The sequence below is a fragment of the Rhinolophus hipposideros genome (assembly GCF_964194185.1).
Source record: "Rhinolophus hipposideros genome assembly, chromosome: 3".
NCBI lineage: Eukaryota > Metazoa > Chordata > Mammalia > Chiroptera > Rhinolophidae > Rhinolophus > Rhinolophus hipposideros.
Genome location: NC_138049.1, coordinates 103,972,395 through 103,989,828, shown reverse-complemented (window position 1 = coordinate 103,989,828; position 17,434 = coordinate 103,972,395). Strand labels below are relative to the sequence as shown.

The following is a 17,434-nucleotide window of genomic DNA, read 5'->3' as shown; positions in this document are numbered from 1 at the left end:
GGCCTAAATAAATATACCGTATCTTGAATATATACCATATTTAAGGATAAGCGGACTGATTGTTAGTACATCCAGTCTCTCCAAATCGAGCCATGTCAATGCAATCCCAATCAGTATTTCAGCAGGTGCTTTTTTTTCCTGACAAATTAGCTGACTGATTTAAAAATTGATATGGAAAGGAAAAGGACCTACAATGGTCAAAATAATCTTGAAAAACAAATGACAGGATTTATACTACTTACTTCAAGACTTAAAATGAAGCTCCAGTCATAAGGATAGTGTCATAATTGGCATAAGGATAATCAGATGAGTAGAACAAAATAATAAGTTCTGAAATTTAGCCACGCCATGTGAATCGCACCTCAAATAATACAAAACCAGTTAAAAAAACTCAATGTTGTAAAGAACAAACAAAAATCTAGAAGGAAAGAGAATTTTCTCCGAAGAAAGGCATGTATTTGTTCAAGAAGAAGTTTTGAGAGTAAACCTATTAGGGCAACCTCTAAGACTGAATGGAGTATTTCAGCAGATTGCTGGGGTGGAATGTTAGCTACTTTAGTGATTGAGGTGTTTTGTTTCTATGGTGCAGTGGTCCTGCACCTAAATCAACTGCTGCAGTGCTGTGTTGTGTTATATCTTTGCTTAAAGACAAGCCTATGGTGTGGCTGAGCAGTGAAAATGCTTGGATGTGGATTTGGACAGGTTGCTTAGAAGCCCAGGGCTGGGCTGTGATCACCTTAGTAGAAAAAATAGTGAAGGAAGCAAAGTGTATTTGCGGACCTTTGTAATTCTCCTGTGAGGGTTCAGTTTCTATGGGACCCAAAGCAGACTGATTATTGCAATTATTGGTTCTCTTATTAGCAATAAAGCTACCGAATTGCAGGATGCAGGTAGTGGGAGAGTTGAACGAATGCTGACTTAGGCCCCATTTCTGCCATTTACATAGTCCCAACTTTACCACTGGCTAGCTGTGACTCTTGGGCAAATCATTTAACTTTCTGACCATTTGCAAATTATAGATTTGGACTAAAGATTATTTAAGATCTTTTCTAGCTCTGAAATTCTGTGAATGTGAAAATCTAAGAATTCTCACTTCCCAACATTGTACATTTTCACAAAGATGTCTGAGAGCTTCTCTCTGTTGTCTCTGGCAGATTGCAGTCCTTTGGCAGAAATGAAACCTGATCAAAGCCTATTTTTCCAACTCGATTTCAGTTTAGCTTCTGTGCTCTGTAACAGTAACAGATGGCCAGAAAATGTTTTCCCACATACTTGAGGTGGATAAATAGCAGGCTTCCATTAGCCTTTTCAGCCACCCTTGGACTCAGTGATATCTTCCACAGAGAGGAACACAAATGCTGAGTAAAGTTTGTGCCGGCGACTGTGGAATGGTTTCAGATCAGATCTTAGGTCAGTGGTGTCCTTGGTTGAGCAAACCTCCACAAACCTCCCCCACAGCGACTGGCCCCAGGGAGCGTCTTTTTACCTGTGTTTTGTTATTATTATAAAATGCAGATAAATGCAGTGGAAGAATTCTTATTGCCTTTTTAAAGAATCAGGTGACATCCATTTTTTGTTGAATCCTAAAAGTAAATTGATAAATTAATAAGTAAATATATGTTACATCGTTTCTACTATTATGGGAGAACAGCCTGTGGTGGTCTAGTTGCTGTTAAAACTGTCCTGAAGAAGTCAGCGTTGTCATTTGCCAGTTGACATGGCTATAAAATTCATTAGTAGGCCTGCTGTCAATTGGTTGGCCTTGCCTTTACGAGCTTGATTTTGACTAGCTTCATTGATGGTTTTATTCCCTGTGCTCTGTTCTCTTGTGATCCGTTAGTACTAGAGAGAGAAAGGATAAAAATCTAATCCTGGAGCCAGAGTGGGATATAGTGGGTTTTGGGAAACATTAATTCAGTTTTTTAAAAAGATTTTATTGGGGAAGGGGAACAGGACTTTATTGGGGAACAGTGTGTACTTCAGGCCTTTTTTCTAAGTCAAGTTGTTGTCCTTTCAGTCTTAGTTGTGGAGGGCGCAGCTCAGCTCCAGGTCCAGTGGCCGTTGCTAGTTGCAGGGGGCGCTGCCCACTATCCCTTGCAGGAGTTGAGGAATTGAACCGGCAGCCTTGTGGTTGAGAGCCCACTGGCTCATGTGGGAATCGAACCGGCAGCCTTTGGAGTTAGGAGCACGGAGCTCTAACCGCCTGAGCCACCGGTCCGGCCCCATTAATTCAGTTTTAACCTTGTTCAGATTTCAGTTTCCCAATAATGTTTCTATCGAAAGGATAGAAATAAGTATACTCGGAGTGGAGATGCTACATTGAGATAGAAAGACAGATCTGAGTGCTGTCTCTGAAAGGAAACCTGAGTCCAAGGATAATAACCTTAGCCTCCTAAACCTTTTTTAAAAATTGACATACAATATTATATTAGTTTTAGATGTACAACATAATGACTGGACATTTGTATCCATTGTGAAATGTTCAGGTGTGCCTTTCATTATGATAAAAAAACCCTTTTTTAAAAGATGATAATTTAAGCCTTTTCTAAAGAGAAAAAGTAGTGGAATCCAGAAATAACAATTATTATGATTTATTTATTGAGCACTTAATACATGCCAGGTATTTAACTTACATTAGTTAGCTCTTTTAATCCCAGCAGCCCTGTGAGGTTGAACAGTTTGTCTAAAGTTACAGCATTAGAGAGCCAGGTTTTGAGCCCAAGTCTAACTCTAAACCACCAAGCCATAAATAGAATAGAAGTTAAAAACTTTGTACTTGAAGAATGGATTTATGCATTTGTTTTCCATCTGCAGCCTCTCATTTTCCCTTCCTCGAATTATTTTAGCTGGTCAACTGAAACCTCCAGTTAAACCATTCTCAAATTTTAGAGAACAGAAAAAATCACCTTGAGTTTGTTAAAAAGGCAGATTTCTTAGCCCTTGCCCATTGTGATTCAGCGTAACCGTGGTGTGGCCCAATAACCTGCATATTAAATGTACCCAAGTGATTCCACTCAGGTGATCAGAGGAGCGTAGTTTGAGGTACATTGCTCTAAACACTGGCGAGGTTAGGATGAAATGTAGTACAATCTCATACTTGTTTTTTCAAGGCTTTTAAAGTGACATTTATTTTATATGGAGCTGTAAAATGGAGTAAGATTTTGCATAGAATACAATATACAAATTAGATCTATGGTACCTATTTAGTATAATCACGCTGACAATGTTATTGCTAACAAGCAGTGTAACTTACTCTTAACTGTGTTTATGTTTCATTTTATTTGACGTATGTTCCTCTTTTTTCAGAGAGGAACATATTGGAAAAAAATCCCCGTCACTTTATTTTCTTAAAAATGCCTTTTTTATCATAAGGAAAAGTAGCATATATTAGTGATTCTCAGCCTTTTCTCCCAGCTCCTGCATGTTAAAGGGTTCCTGACGCCCATCTCTGACAGTGGCTCTTTCCTCCCAGGATTCTCAGCTGAGGTAGGGAGATGAGGTCTTATTAGAATCTGTGGGCAGGACAGGAGGAAACATACAGTCTTGACAAACTAATTTTATGTCTTCAAATATTCTTATCCTTAAGACTAATACTTCTGAAGGATTTCTGGGCTGATGTGTGGCTTTCCTGATACTTAACAGTAGAGAAAGGGTTGCTAGGAGGAAAAAACATCTTATGTAAATATACGAGGGACTTGATAAAGAAAGCCGGCCTGGACCTAGTGATTACAAATAATGCTGAGTTGTTTTCTGCTTTCCTTTTCTTCCCTCAGGACTGTTTTCCTCCAAGTTCCTCAGGGACATGCACTGTATCTTCCTTTACTTTTCATTGTTGTTCCATGGAGTGGAAGTGTTTAAGATGTTCTTTGTTTCCTTTCCCCCCAGCCCTGTTTCCACGTAGGTAGTCATTCCTTGTAGGAAAAGAGGAATTCTTTCCCTCTGTGGCAAGTTAGTTTTCAGAGGATAGGAGCCATTAGAGAAAGCTTGTCCTTTTGGTTCAGAGAATAAAATTGGTTCGTACTCAGTAAATGTTGACTTAAATTTCTTTTTAGTAACTGAAATCAGTAAGAGTATATGTAAGGGCCTGGGATTTTATTTTCCCCTATTTAGAAGCTCGTTGGCCTGCTACAGTCCCTGCATGTGGCAGAACACGGGAGGCTCCTGGATCAGAGATCAGGACTTTGTTCCTCATGGCCCAGCAAGCAGCACAAGCACATGCTTGTATTGGTTCTCCTTAGTGGGAGTGCCTTGAGTGGGCCCAGACGTGCCTGCACACGTGTGACAGGAAGGGAACACTGAGCTTGGGCAAGTCATTGCCTTGGGAAGGGGGGCAGCAAGCATCCTCTTCGTCCTAGAGCCAGACCTTACTTCATTCCTCAAAGCCGAGCTCTGCAGGACAGTCCTGCGCCGGGGCCTGGGTACGAGTGCTCAGGGCCCTGCGCTTTGGCATATCCGGTAAGGCCCTGTAAAGTGTGAGACCCTTGGCAGAGTAGTTCTCCCAACAGTAAGGACACACGCTAGGTCGTTGACAGAAATCTCTGATTTGTTACGAAACATTTACCAGATGAAAAAGTACATAGAGTAGTATGAGGAGCAGCCGTGCAGTCACCTCCCAACTGGAGAAACAACCTTCATCCGTACAGGTGAAGCTTCTGGTGCACCCTCCCCTGTCCCACAGGCGAGCACTTTCCTGACGCCGTTCTCATGGCAGCTGGAATGGCCAGCGGGGAAAAGGAAGAGGAGCGCACTGGAGTGGGGCTGATGAATTTATTTAGCAATGTCTAATCAATGTGTTTACCAACATGCCATAGCGAAAGACAAAGGCACTTAAAAGAGTATGCTAATGGAGAAAGTAAAGGTGGTTAAGACTAAACTATATTCATTGATACCAATGTCTCGTCAAAGGAGTGCACATACATTTAAGTTTAAGAGATGCCAACACATGTTTACTATTGATCAAAGATCACTTGGCTAAATACACAAATAACATCAGTAAGGGCTATCCAAAAGCAAAAGCAGTAAGGAGCTCTATAGCATAGTTACTATTACAGTAGATGCCAAAAGCTCACCAAACCATAGGAAAAACAACAGTGGAAAGGGCAGGAATCAACACCTTGCCCGGTGCGCAGTGGGGAAAGCTGAGGCGTCTCCCGCCGCTGCTTGTTAGGTCCCCGGAATGCTGCTGCTGCTGCTGCCCTTGCGGATGTCGTCGTTGGAAGCTGGGGCGGCTCCCCATGCTGCAAGCTGCACACAAGTTTTCAAAACGCTAACCAGTTCTCAAGGAGGCCGATTGTGGGGAACAACACTGCAGAGGCCGGGAACCCCGGCCCTCACCAGGGCTGGAAGTCAGGGCGTCTCCTGGTGTGGAAGCTGCATGTTGTATACGAGCTTCCAAAATGTTAGAATCATAAACAATCACCAATGACAAATGACAAAATGATGAGATTACACTGCCAACTGAGGTCTGTCTCATGTATTTTTCTCAGATGTACCTTAGAGCCAAGCTCCTTGTTCCTGCCTCCCCCTCAGGGAATGGCCAGTTCCAGGCGGGGCTGGCAGTTACTGTGATAAAAAGATTGTTTATCGGGCTGAAGGGCCAGTTCATTGGACAAACAATACTTACTGTTCTCGCCTGGGACCATCCGCCCAAGGCCTTCCAAAGCCTGGCAACACATTATAGTGATATAACTTAGTTACTTTTTCTACCTCATCTGCTGATTCGGGCAAAACAGACCGAAAGCCAACTCAGAGTTGGTCTGGGACAAACCTCACATGCAGCCCTCCGCATGTGAGGGAACAGACAGACAAACCTCACATGCAGTCTCTCCTGTGAGGGAACAAAAGGCTGACAGACAAAAGCTCACTCAGCCAATGAAGGCACATTTTCCTAACATCCTTCCCACACCAGTGTAGCCCTTATTATCATATTGTATTGTCTTGCATGTTGATAAACTTTCCAAAAAATTTTTTACAGTCATTTAAAAAATTGTTAAAGAGCCTTTTTACATCGTAGTACCATTTGAGGCATTATAGAAAAAAATTTAAAGATAAAGCTTTTGCATGTCATGGTGTTATGGTTCACGGAAAACCAAAAAAACTAAAAACACAGTTTAGTAAAAGGAAAGGATATGTGTGAAAAATAAAAGTTGGTAAACAATATATAACTCTAAAGGCAACTATTAGCATCTAATTTACGTAAGGGCTAAGTGTAGTTAGGTACGGAGGGCAAAGTACAATTCTTGCGGTGGAAAATAGTGGTTGCGCGAGGCAGCAGCAGTGAGGATTACAGGGAGGAGAGTCATCTGGAGCGTTTGTCACGCAGGCGACAGGTTGGTGCTGGGAGGAAGTGGCCTCCAATTGATCCAGCCGAAGAGATGAGAGAAGGGAGCTGGCAGTGGTTGGCCAGCAGGGCAATAGCTAAGAGGTGTGTGGGCCCAGCATTCTGTCAGGTAACATGACCTAAACACCCAGTGGTGCAGGGGGGCACGTGGGAGGGTTAGACAACACCCTGAGACCCTCCGAGTTTAATGTGAGATGCATCCGTTAGGGAAAGAAAGCCTAGTGGGAAGTCTTAAGTTGGCCCTTGAATAGCAGAGGGTGACGAGGGTGCTCCAGGAATGGGAGTGGGTGGCAAGAGCACTTGAGCAAAGACTTGTGACAGTGAGTGTGGAACAGTGAGAAGGCTGGCCTGTGTGAGCTGTGTGTGCAGGCCACCTGACCCATAGAGTTTCCCACGGTCTGGATTTTGCTGATTGCACACTTAGGGTGCAATTCATCAGTTTTCCTCTGTCCTGTATTTCCCGCAAATCAGCTGCTGGACGCAATAGCACAATGAGATTCAGATTCAATCCCTTTGGCAAGACTATAGGTGGCTGTGTGTTCTTGGATCACATCAGAGGTTTGTGTTAGGGTCTGGGGTTTTACCCTGCTTAACAAGCTAATGATTAGCCTGTTACTCTTTCATATTCTAACCTCGCAGAGCTCCCTCTTCTGGTATTTCAAGGGGTGTTAAAAATATAATGGCTTGCTTTCTGAGGGGTCCTGGTCGGTCCCCCATGACTCTCTTCTCTTCACTTGTGTTATCCCTGTCTCCCTCAGTTTGGATTCCTCCCCCAGCCGTTCCTCAGTGTGGGGGGCCCTGTCCTGGGAAGGAGCCTCCGTTGGTTCTGAGAGTTTATAGGACTAGATTGCTCCAGCTCCTTTGGGCCTCACTGGGGACTCCTGGCAGCGGAAAGAATCCCTTGTTTTAATTGCTATTCTCAAATTGGCCCACATTGTTTTCATTTAGCACTTGGTTGTGTTGGGGCTCTGGTCTCTGGTCCGTCAGCTGCCCTCCGTGTTGGTCTTCCCTCCCTGCTTAGAGCTCCCGTGTCTTGTGGCTGGTGATGTTTTTTCTCCACCTGCCTGTATATGGGGGGTTATGAGGATGTCTTATCTTCTAGTTTTGTTTTAAATGTTATCCACGGGATTTTTGTGTTGCTGTCTAGTTGCTTTGTTTTTAGGTGGGAATTAAAAAAATATCAAAAGATTACGTTGCCACTGTTACAGCCATTTTCCCAGCATCCCCTCGTGGGTTCTTGAGAAAAAGGACATAATCATGAGTAGAATGATCGGTCTCACGTACCATCTCACATGGCATAGATACGGTTTGGTCATTAGACAGTATTCTTTAACGTTCTCTTTAAATTCGGACGTGTTATTGGCTATCCTGCCCACTTAGCAGATTCCCATGGAAATCATAGCTTTTTATCATTACTCTTTTCAGGTTCACTAAGAATCTTTCCCCAGACAAAATCAATCTGAGCACCCTGAAAGGGGAAGGTCAGCTGACCAACTTGGAGCTGGATGAAGAGGTTCTGCAGAATGTGCTGGAGCTGCCCACCTGGTTAGCCATCACGCGGGTCTATTGCAACAGAGCCTCCATCCGGGTAAGAATGGGTCAGCGTGTGTTGCTCTCCTCGGCCAGCAGGCCTGCCCTCCACGGCCCTGACGCTCCACTTTTCTCTTTCAGATCCAGTGGACAAAATTGAAGACTCACCCAATTTGCTTGGTAATGGCCTGTTTCTATTGCAAGTAATCAAAATGGGGATGGCTGGGGTCGGGTTTTAAAAGGTCTGAGAGAAGCTGGGGAGGAATCCTCATAGGGTGTCCCTTTTGGAGTCGTGGGAGCTGTTCTCTCAGACAGATGACTGTTGTCTGGACTTATTCTGGAACTGCTGGGCACTCTAGGAATGAGCACAGACGCACAAGACACAGGAGTCTCGAGTTGGTTTTGTTTTGTTGTTTCTCATAAGTTTTGCTGCCTAGGTCTAACTTTAGGTTTCCCTGTTTTCCCTTGGAATCCTGACAGAAGGAAAACAAGTTTAGTTCATGGTGACGATTGGGTAATTATCAGCTGAAAACCCTTCAGGAACTGATTGATTCATACCTTTATCCCAAAGATTGGACTCCCCAGGAATAGTAATATCTCTGTAACTTGGGTTTGTTTCAGTTTTCTGCTGTGAGCTAATCCCATGCTTCTCAGGAAGTTCTGCTGCTAATGCAGATGGAAGGGGAAAGATGAGAGCTGTCCTTGCATTTCAGTTTGTTCGTTCATTCACTCAACAAAGGACTTTGTTGCTCATGACCCAGCAAAGAGCAGAAGTGTATGTTCATATTAGTTGTCTTTGCCGCCCGCCCGCCCGGCCCCACGTCCTATGGGAGTGACACGAATGGGCCCAGGTAGATGCCTGCACGTGTGTTACAGGAGTTTGTGTGCCCACGGTGAGCCTGGCACTCGACTAGGCGCTGGCAGCACAGAGATGAAGAAGGCACAGCCATGCTCTGTGGGCTGTTTCCTGATGCTTAGCTCTCTGCGGTTTTTATTTCAGTGTCTGGATAAGGTCGAGGTGGAGATGAAGACGTGTGAGGAGCCTCGGCGCCCCAACGGGCAGTCTCCCATCGCCCTCGCTGCAGGGCAGAGGTGAGTTGGAAACATTAACTGCTCCACATCACCCTTTAGTTAAAAAATCAAAACTTTTTATTATGGAAAATTTCAAACATACACTAGAGAGAATAGTGTAACGAACCACCATGCACCCAAGATCTAACTTCACCAGTGATCAACATTTTGCCTTTTTTTTCACCTTTCTCCTGTCATTTTGTGTGGTGTATGTGTGTGTGTGTTTGTGCTGCAGTGCTTGAAAGCAAAGCCCAGACTCTATGCTTCCATCTGTAAATGCTTTATCATGTATCTTTAACAGACAAGGACTGGGAAGAAAGAAGGGAAAAGAGCAACCCTGCAATATTATTATCACAATTAATGGAATTAACAGGAATGCCTTACTATTATCTAATATGTATTTCATATTCAATTTTCTTGAATTGTATCTAAAATATTTTTTATAATACAGTGTGAATCAAAAGAGCCCTATACATTATATTTGGGTGATATGAGTTTTAAAGCTTTTTAATTCTAAACAATACGCCCCCCCATGCACACTTTTTAATACACCTTTTGTTCTTTGTAGGAACTGGATTGTTTTTTCTAAAGGATTTCCTGCATTTTATATTTTATAATACAGTGTGGATCAAAAGAGCCCTATACATTATATTTGGGTTATAGGAGTCTTAAAGCTTTTTAATTCTAAAAAATACCCCCCCACACACACACTTTTTAGTATACCATTTATTCTTTGTAGAAACTGGATTGTTTTTTCTAAAGAATTTCCTGCATTTTATATTTTTGATTTATTGTGTCCTGATGGTGTCATTTAAAATGTTTCTTATTTAATCTGCTAGTTAGATTTAAAGGCTTGATTTGATTCAATATTGGGTTTTTTTTTTTGTAAGAATAGTTCAGAAATGGTTCTGTGTGTTTCCTATTGTAACATATCTGAAGGCACATAATGTTGCTTTGGTTAAGATTAATTAGTGGATTCCAATGATTTTGGCCCGATTTGTCCATCATAATAAGATCCTCAGCTACCTTTCCCCTCATGGCTTAAGGACCATTGATGATAGCTATTTAGATCCTTTATTTAATTGTGGGATGCAAAATAGGGATTTTATAATTATTTTCTTCCTATTGCATTTATTAGTTGTGATTTTCTATCAAAGATGTTCTTTCACCAACTATTTGATTACCCTGAAATATAGTTTGTACAGGAATGTCAGGATAAAGGCTGGATTCTTTACCTTTATCAAATCAAATTTAAAACTAACACCAAAAACGAATACAATGCTATATGTAAATTTATCTCAATAGAAAAAGAATTATGAGTTCATACCCTAGTAGTCTCCAGAGATTTTTTTGGGGTGTGGGGAGGAAGAAGGAGGCTTATCATTTTGAATCCATGGATTTTTTTTTACAGCTTTATTACAGTATAATGGACATAAAATAGACTGCACATATGTAAACTATACAATTTGATAACTTTTGGCATATGCATTTACCCATGAACCCATAAACACCATCAAGATAATAATGAACATATCCATCACCTCCACACGTATTGTTCTTCTTTGTATCCCCTTTTTCCCTTTAGCACTCCCTCCTAGCCCCAGACAAACACTGGCTTTGTCATATAGATTAGTTTGCATTTTGTATAATTTTATGTAAATGAAATCATATAGTATGCATTGTTTTTTTGTCTTCATTATTCAGCATAATTGTTTTGAGATTCCTCCCTGTTGTTGAGTGTATCGATAGTTTGTTCCTGTTATTGCTGAGTAATAATATTCCGTTATGTGGAAATACCACAACTTGTTGATGGACTTTTATTTTCAGTTTTTTTGGCTATTGTGAATAATGCTGATACATACATTCGTATACAGGTTTCTGTATGGTATGTGCTTTATTTCCCTTGGGTAAATGCCTCGGAGTGGAATGGTTGGGTGGTATGGTAGGTATGGATTTAACTTTGAAAGAAACTGTCAAACTTTTCCAGAGTGGTAGTAATAAATAGTTCATGTTTTACATTCTTTTTACATGCTTTCACGTTTTACATTTCTTATGTCCTACATTTACATTTACTTTTTCAATATGTTTGTTGTATGTCAGACTTTTATAGTCATTATTATTATTTTGGTGTTCCGATGACCCCATCTTTGGCCAGTGAGTACTGTACAGAGTAACCTCCTGTGTCCTGGACAAGAATCCAGTAAGTTTCCTGCTTGTAGACAGAACAAGAGGTTTCAGGCTTCTCTGTACATCCTTACCTCAGACCTGGAATCACACATTTCTCCAAGGGATGCTGATTCCTTTTAGTGAGAAATGTTATTTAGAGATTACACTCTGAGCTAGCTGGTATTCATTGAGTTGTCATTGCTTTGAGGGCTTTTCAGTGTTCAGATTTAGGGAAAAGGTATTTTTAAGAAAGAAAAATAAATCTTGATAATATCCTGATATTTCTCAACGCAAATTTTAAAAAGAGGATTTTGAGTTAACATTTTAGATTTAATATTTGTGTTTTTTATTCATATGTTGAATCTTGGTTCCTAACAATTATATAGTAATAAATAATTTACCTCTTTGATAGTTTCAAAAAACGTGACAAAACCAATATTATAATTATCAAGACTACGGCATGCAGTAGATTTCTGTGTGTGTGTGTAGATGTGTGTTTTAATCCTATGATATATACCATTAGGGATGTATAGTCAAAATACTGTGTTTTCAAGTCACTTGAAATCTTCATGTGGTTGGATACTGATTTGACATACAGAGAGGTTCATTTGTTTCAGTTATTTTATTTTTTTAAGGACAATTTTGTTTATAGCAGTTTTAGTTTTACAGTAACATTGAGGAGGGTATGGCGAGCTCCCATGTTCCCCTGCCGCCACACACACAGCCTCTCCCATTACCAACACCCCACTAGAGCGGGACATTCGTCACCATCGGTGATGCTACACTGACGCATCACTGTCACCCGCAGTCCATAGTCTACATTAAGATTCACTCCAGCTGGCACTTTCTGTGTTTTTGGACAAATGTATAATGGCATGTGTCCGTCATTTCAGAATCCCACAGTGTATTTGCACTGCCTGAAAAGTCCTCTCTGCTCCACCTATTTGTTCCTCTCTCCACCCCTAATCCCTGGCAATCGTTGGTCTTTTTACTGTCTCTGTATTTTTTCCTTTTTCAGAATGTCATATAGTTGGAATCATATAGTATGACTCCATCTTTTTAGGTTGGCTTCTTTCACTTAGTAATATGCATTTAAGGTTCCTCCATGTCTTTTCCTGGCGCGTAAGTGTATTTCATTATCTGGATGTCCCACAGTTTACGTATCCATCACCTACTGAAGGACATCTTGGTTGCTTCCAAATTTTGGCAGTTATGAATAAGCTGCTATACATGTCCGTATGTAAGGTTTTGTGTGGACATAAGTTTTCAGCTCCTTTGGGTGAATATGAAGGAGCCTGATTGCTAGATCGTGTGGTAAGAGGATGTTCAGTTTTGTAAGCAACTGCCAAACTGTCTTCCAAAGTGGCCGCGCCATTTTGCATTCCCTCCAGCCATAGTGAGAGTTTCTGCTGCTCCATATCCTTTCCAGTGTTCCGGATGTGGGCCATTCTAATAGGTGTAGTGGAATCTCATTGTTTTCATTTGCATTTCCCTGAGGACGCATGATGTAGAGCACCTTCCCTGTGCCTGTTTGCCATTTGTGTATCTTTGGTGAGGTGTCTGTGAATGTCTTTGGCCTATGTTCTAATTGGGTTGTTTGTTTTCTTACTGAGTTTTGAGAGTTTTTGTGTATTTTTGGATAACAATCTTCAATCAGATGTGTCTTTTGCAATATTTTCTCCCAGTCTGTGGCTTGTCTTCTCATTCTCTTGATGCTGTCTTTTGCAGAACAGAAGTTTTTAATTTAATGAAGTCCAGCTTATCCATGATTTCTTTCATGGACCATGCCTTTGGTGTTGTATCTACAAAGGTGTCACCCTCCCCAAGGTCGTCCTGTTATTTTCCAGGAGTTTTACATCGGTTTGTTTTAATTTTTAAATGGTTTTTAAATTTACTTTTTTAACTATGTAAAGTTACATAGTACCAAAGGTAAAATTATAAAACACATGTGTAAGAGGTCTTGTTTTGCCAGATGCTTGTCAACAGAGAATATTGTTAAACTTCAGGAATTTTGCCTAATTTTATAGATGACACATGGTATTTCAGTGTAGTTGTTTTGTAAGTTGTATGGAAATGTGTAACGTATTAAAGTGCACAGATCGTGTGTAGCTCAGTCATTCTTCACGAAGTTAGCACATCAAGAAACAGACTACTTCCACTACCCCAGAAGCCTTCTGTGCCCTTTCTAGTCATACCCACCCCCAAGAGTAACTTTTATCTTTATTTTTATTGTATTTATTTATTTTTCATGTTTGACCTAAATCTGATTTTTTTAAAAAAGGTTTTTATGAAAATATAGCTCACATACAATATTATATTCGTTTCAGGTGTACACAGTAGTCCTTCACCATTTATATACCTAAAGAAGTGATCACCAGGATATAAGTCCCGCCATCATCTGACACCGTACCACGCTCTCACAATATTATTTTCCTTTTTAACACCAAACATTAGTTTTTCCTATTTTTAAAGTTATATAAATGTAATCATATAGTAGGTAGTCATTTGTGTCTAGCTTTTTGTGAGAATCATCCTGTTGTCACATACATTTATAGTCCCTTCGTCCTCATTACTGTGTATTATTCCATGACGTGCCCCAGGTCTATCCATGCTGTTGTGGGTGGTCATTGGTTTGTCTCTAGTTCCTGGCTGTGAAGTATTGTGTCGCCATCGGGACCTGGCATTGGGACCTGGACACCAGAAAAAGTGAATTCTTCTCTATGTAAATTAAAACTGTAAGAAAAAAGAAAAGTGCTGCTAGGAACTTTCCTGTGCATATCTCTTGTACCTGCCTGGTGAGCATGTGTATACGTTTCTGTTTTGTATCTACCTAGCAGTAGAGTTGCAGGCTCATAGGCTGTGTATATATATGTTCTCTTTTAGGAGATAGTGCTAGAAAGGTTTTCAAAGTGCTGGTACCACTTTCCTCACTAGCAGCACATGAGTTCCAGTTGCTAGCACTCAGTAATGTCTTTTAATTTTAGCCATTCTGATAGGTGTGTAGTTTTATCACATTATGATTTTTTTTCTTTTCAAGATTTTATTGGGAAAGGGGAACAGGAGTTTATTGGGGAACAGTGTGTACTTCCAGGACTTCTATTTTCCAAGTCAAGTTGTTGTGCTTTCAATCTTAGTTGTGGGGGATGCAGCTCAACTCCAGGTCCAGTTGCCGTTGCTAGTTGCAGGGGGCGCAGCCCACCATTCCTTGCGGGAGTCGAACCGGCAACCTTGTGGTTGAGAGGACGCACTCCAACCAACTGAGCCATCTGGGAGCTCACCGGCAGCTCAGCTCAAGGTGCCGTGTTCAAGCTTAGTTGCAGGGGGCACTGCCCACCATCCCTTGTGGGACTCGAGGAATTGAACCGGCAACCTTGTGGTTGAGAGCCCACTGGCCCATGTGGGAATCGAACCGGCAGCCTTCGGAGTTAGGAGCACGGAGCTCCAACCGCCTGAGCCACCGGGCCGGCCCACATTATGATTTTAATTTGCATTTTTCTGATGATTGATTTATTGGAATTTCATAACGCATTGGTGTAAGTGTTTTGCCCATTTACCTTTTGGATGTTGTTTGTCTTTTTCTTACTAATTTGGAGTTTTTTTTTCCCCCCTTAAACTTTCATTTTAAATGTGTTTTTCCAGGACCCATCAGCTCCAAGTCAAGGAGCTGTTTCAATCTAGTTGTGGAGGACGCAGCTCACAGTGGCCCATGTGGGGTTCGAACTGGCCACCTTGTTGTTAAGAGCACCACGCTCTAACCCACTGTCCTTACCGGCCGCCCCGGGAGTTCTTTATTCTAGAAACAAGTCCTCAAGTACATACATGTATTACAGCTATCTTCTCCTACTTTGTGGGTTCACTATCACTCTTAATGTTGTTTTCTTGTTGAGTAGACATTGTTAATTCTAATGTAGTCTGGTATGTCTAATCTATTTTTTGCTTTATGGTTGACACTTTGTGTGTCTTGTTTAAGTAATCTTTTCCTATCCTAAGGCATGAAGATATTCTCCTGTGTTTTCTTCTTAAAGCTTTATTGTTTGACCTTTTACATTTAGATCTCAATCAATCTTGAAACTGATTTTTTTTTTTGTTTGGTGTAAGATGGGGTTAATATTATTTTTGTTCTCTATGGATATCCTCAAATTGACCATGTACCATTATTGAAAAGACCGTCTTTCATCTTTCCTTACTACAATGTCACCTTTGTCTTAAATCGGTGATTCTCAGTGTAATTTTGATTTATGAGTGAGGCTGGACATCATTTTTGTTTAATACCTATTTACATTTATTTTCCTATGAACAGTTGATGATTTGTCCCATTTTTATTGAACTATTCATCTTTTTCTTCTCAGTTTTTTGAAGCCCTTCGTGATATAAATAGAAAATATACATATACAGTTGACGCTTGAGCAACACAGGTTTGAACTGCACAGGTTCGCTTATATGTGGATTTGTTTCAAATATATACTGTAAATGTGTTTTCCTTGTCGTTTTTTAAATAACATTTTCTTTTCTCTAGGTTACTTTATTATAAGAATACAATGTATAATACATATGACATACAAAATATGTGTTAATCAACTATGTTATTGGCAAAGCTTCCAATAGCAAAGGCTTTTTAGTAGTTAAGTTTGAGGGAGTTGAAAGTTATACATGGATTTGTGACTGCATGGGGGAGGGCAGTGCTTCTCACCCCTGTGTTGTTCAAGTGTCAACTGTTTATGTTTATTTTAGTTTATAATTTCCAGTCCTTCTTTTCATCTGTTGTAATGAGAATTGATTTCATGTACAGGTCAAGAATGTGTCTGCTTTCCACTCTGAAAGAAGTGCTTTCAGAGGGCCTTCATTCCTCTCCTTGCCATTTTTGGCCTCTCTGTGGAAGTGCAGCTCTGCTCTTTGGGGTATTAGATCAGGTCAGGGTGGGACTGTCCTTGATTAGGTTTCACAGGATTACACCCCTTGCTCACCTAGCTGTCCTTCCTTCTTTCTACTACCTCTGCAGAGGATGCGCTGTGTTTGAAGATTTTATAGAAACCTAGTGTTTCCTTCTGTAGTCATACCTCCTCTCATAGAAGATACACATTATTTATTCAGGTAGTTTGTGGACTGTAAAAAGATGTTTCAATTTATTCTTTCTAATAGGAAGGAGATTGTCTCCAGGTAAACTCTTCTCCTTTTATTCCATTCTTTTAAAATATTCTATTAAAAAGAGTACTGTGTCATACAATTTTTTTTAGAAATTTAAAAAATGTAAGAAAGTAGAAATGGGAGGAGAGAAATAAAGAAAAAGGAATCATGCACAGTTGTAGCACCCAAAGATGGGCACTGTTTGCTATCAGTTCTGTCTGATGTGTTCCGGTGTGAAGAGCGCGCGGGTAGTGTCACGTGACTCTGAACATGGGTCTGCCTCGTTTGTCGTAGTGAATATGGCTTTGCCGAGAAGGTTGTGGAGGGGATGTTCATCATTGTCAATTCCATCACCATCAAGATTCACTCCAAGGCCTTCCACGCTTCTTTTGAATTGTGGCAGCTCCAGGGCTACAGTGTCAACCCCAACTGGGAGCAGAGTGACCTCCGTCTCACCCGCATCACTGACCCCCGCCGAGGAGAGGTGACAGCCATAGCATTACGAGAGGAGAGAATTGGGGGATTCAAAGTAGGACTAATTCTTAAAGGGTGTTATTGCCCCTTTGGGGATTTCCTCAAATGATGCCCTGTTCCTCGGAAGCCCAGGATCTCCTGTCCAGCGTTACTGCTACGTCCTTTCTCAGTTAGGATCTCTGATCCACTGCCTTCCGTGGGTGGGCTCCCCGCGGAGAATGCTGGGAGTCTCTGCCTTGCCAGCCTTTTCCCCTTGGACGTTCTGCCTCTTGGTTAATTTCATGCGCAGAATTCAGGGATTTTCCTGTCTCTTCTTCCAGGTTTTGACATTTAAGGAAATAACTTGGCAGACGCTTCGGATTGAGGCAGATGCTACCGACAGCGGTGATCAGGAGTTGGTCACTACCCCGCTGAGGCTTATCACCAACCAAGGCCGGATCCAGATAGCGCTCAAGAGAAGAGTGAGTGCTCTCTGTGCTCGGGAAGACTTCCGTCTTCCATTCTCCTAGACAGCCTGGGAGTGGGTGTACCCTCGGTGTGAAATGTTATTGGTCCCTAGGATGACAGTTGAAAAGGGAGGGCCTGTGTTTCAGTGTTGCACAGTATCCCCCAATCAGAGAACATTTACGTGTCCTTACATCTTAATTTTGGAAACCACAATTTTTACTTAAATATAGGGACACTGACTTAGGAATCTGGAAATTGTCTATTGCTGCTTTTAGTTTTAAG

The 17,434-nt window shown here is 41.2% G+C and overlaps 1 protein-coding gene across 2 annotated transcripts in view; it reads left to right on the top strand.

Moving 5' to 3' along the window:
- BLTP3A (bridge-like lipid transfer protein family member 3A) overlaps positions 1-17,434 on the top strand; it is a 52,770-nt gene that overhangs the window by 13,029 nt on the left and 22,307 nt on the right. For both annotated transcript variants that reach the window (XR_013992972.1, XM_081043199.1), the window contains exons 2-6: positions 7,766-7,928; positions 8,012-8,050; positions 8,871-8,962; positions 16,526-16,715; positions 17,026-17,166. Coding sequence is in view for 1 of the 2 variants with exons in the window: in XM_081043199.1 (XP_080899325.1) it covers positions 7,766-7,928; positions 8,012-8,050; positions 8,871-8,962; positions 16,526-16,715; positions 17,026-17,166 (625 nt within the window). In the remaining variant the exon portion in view is untranslated. The remainder of the gene's footprint in view (positions 1-7,765; positions 7,929-8,011; positions 8,051-8,870; positions 8,963-16,525; positions 16,716-17,025; positions 17,167-17,434) is intronic.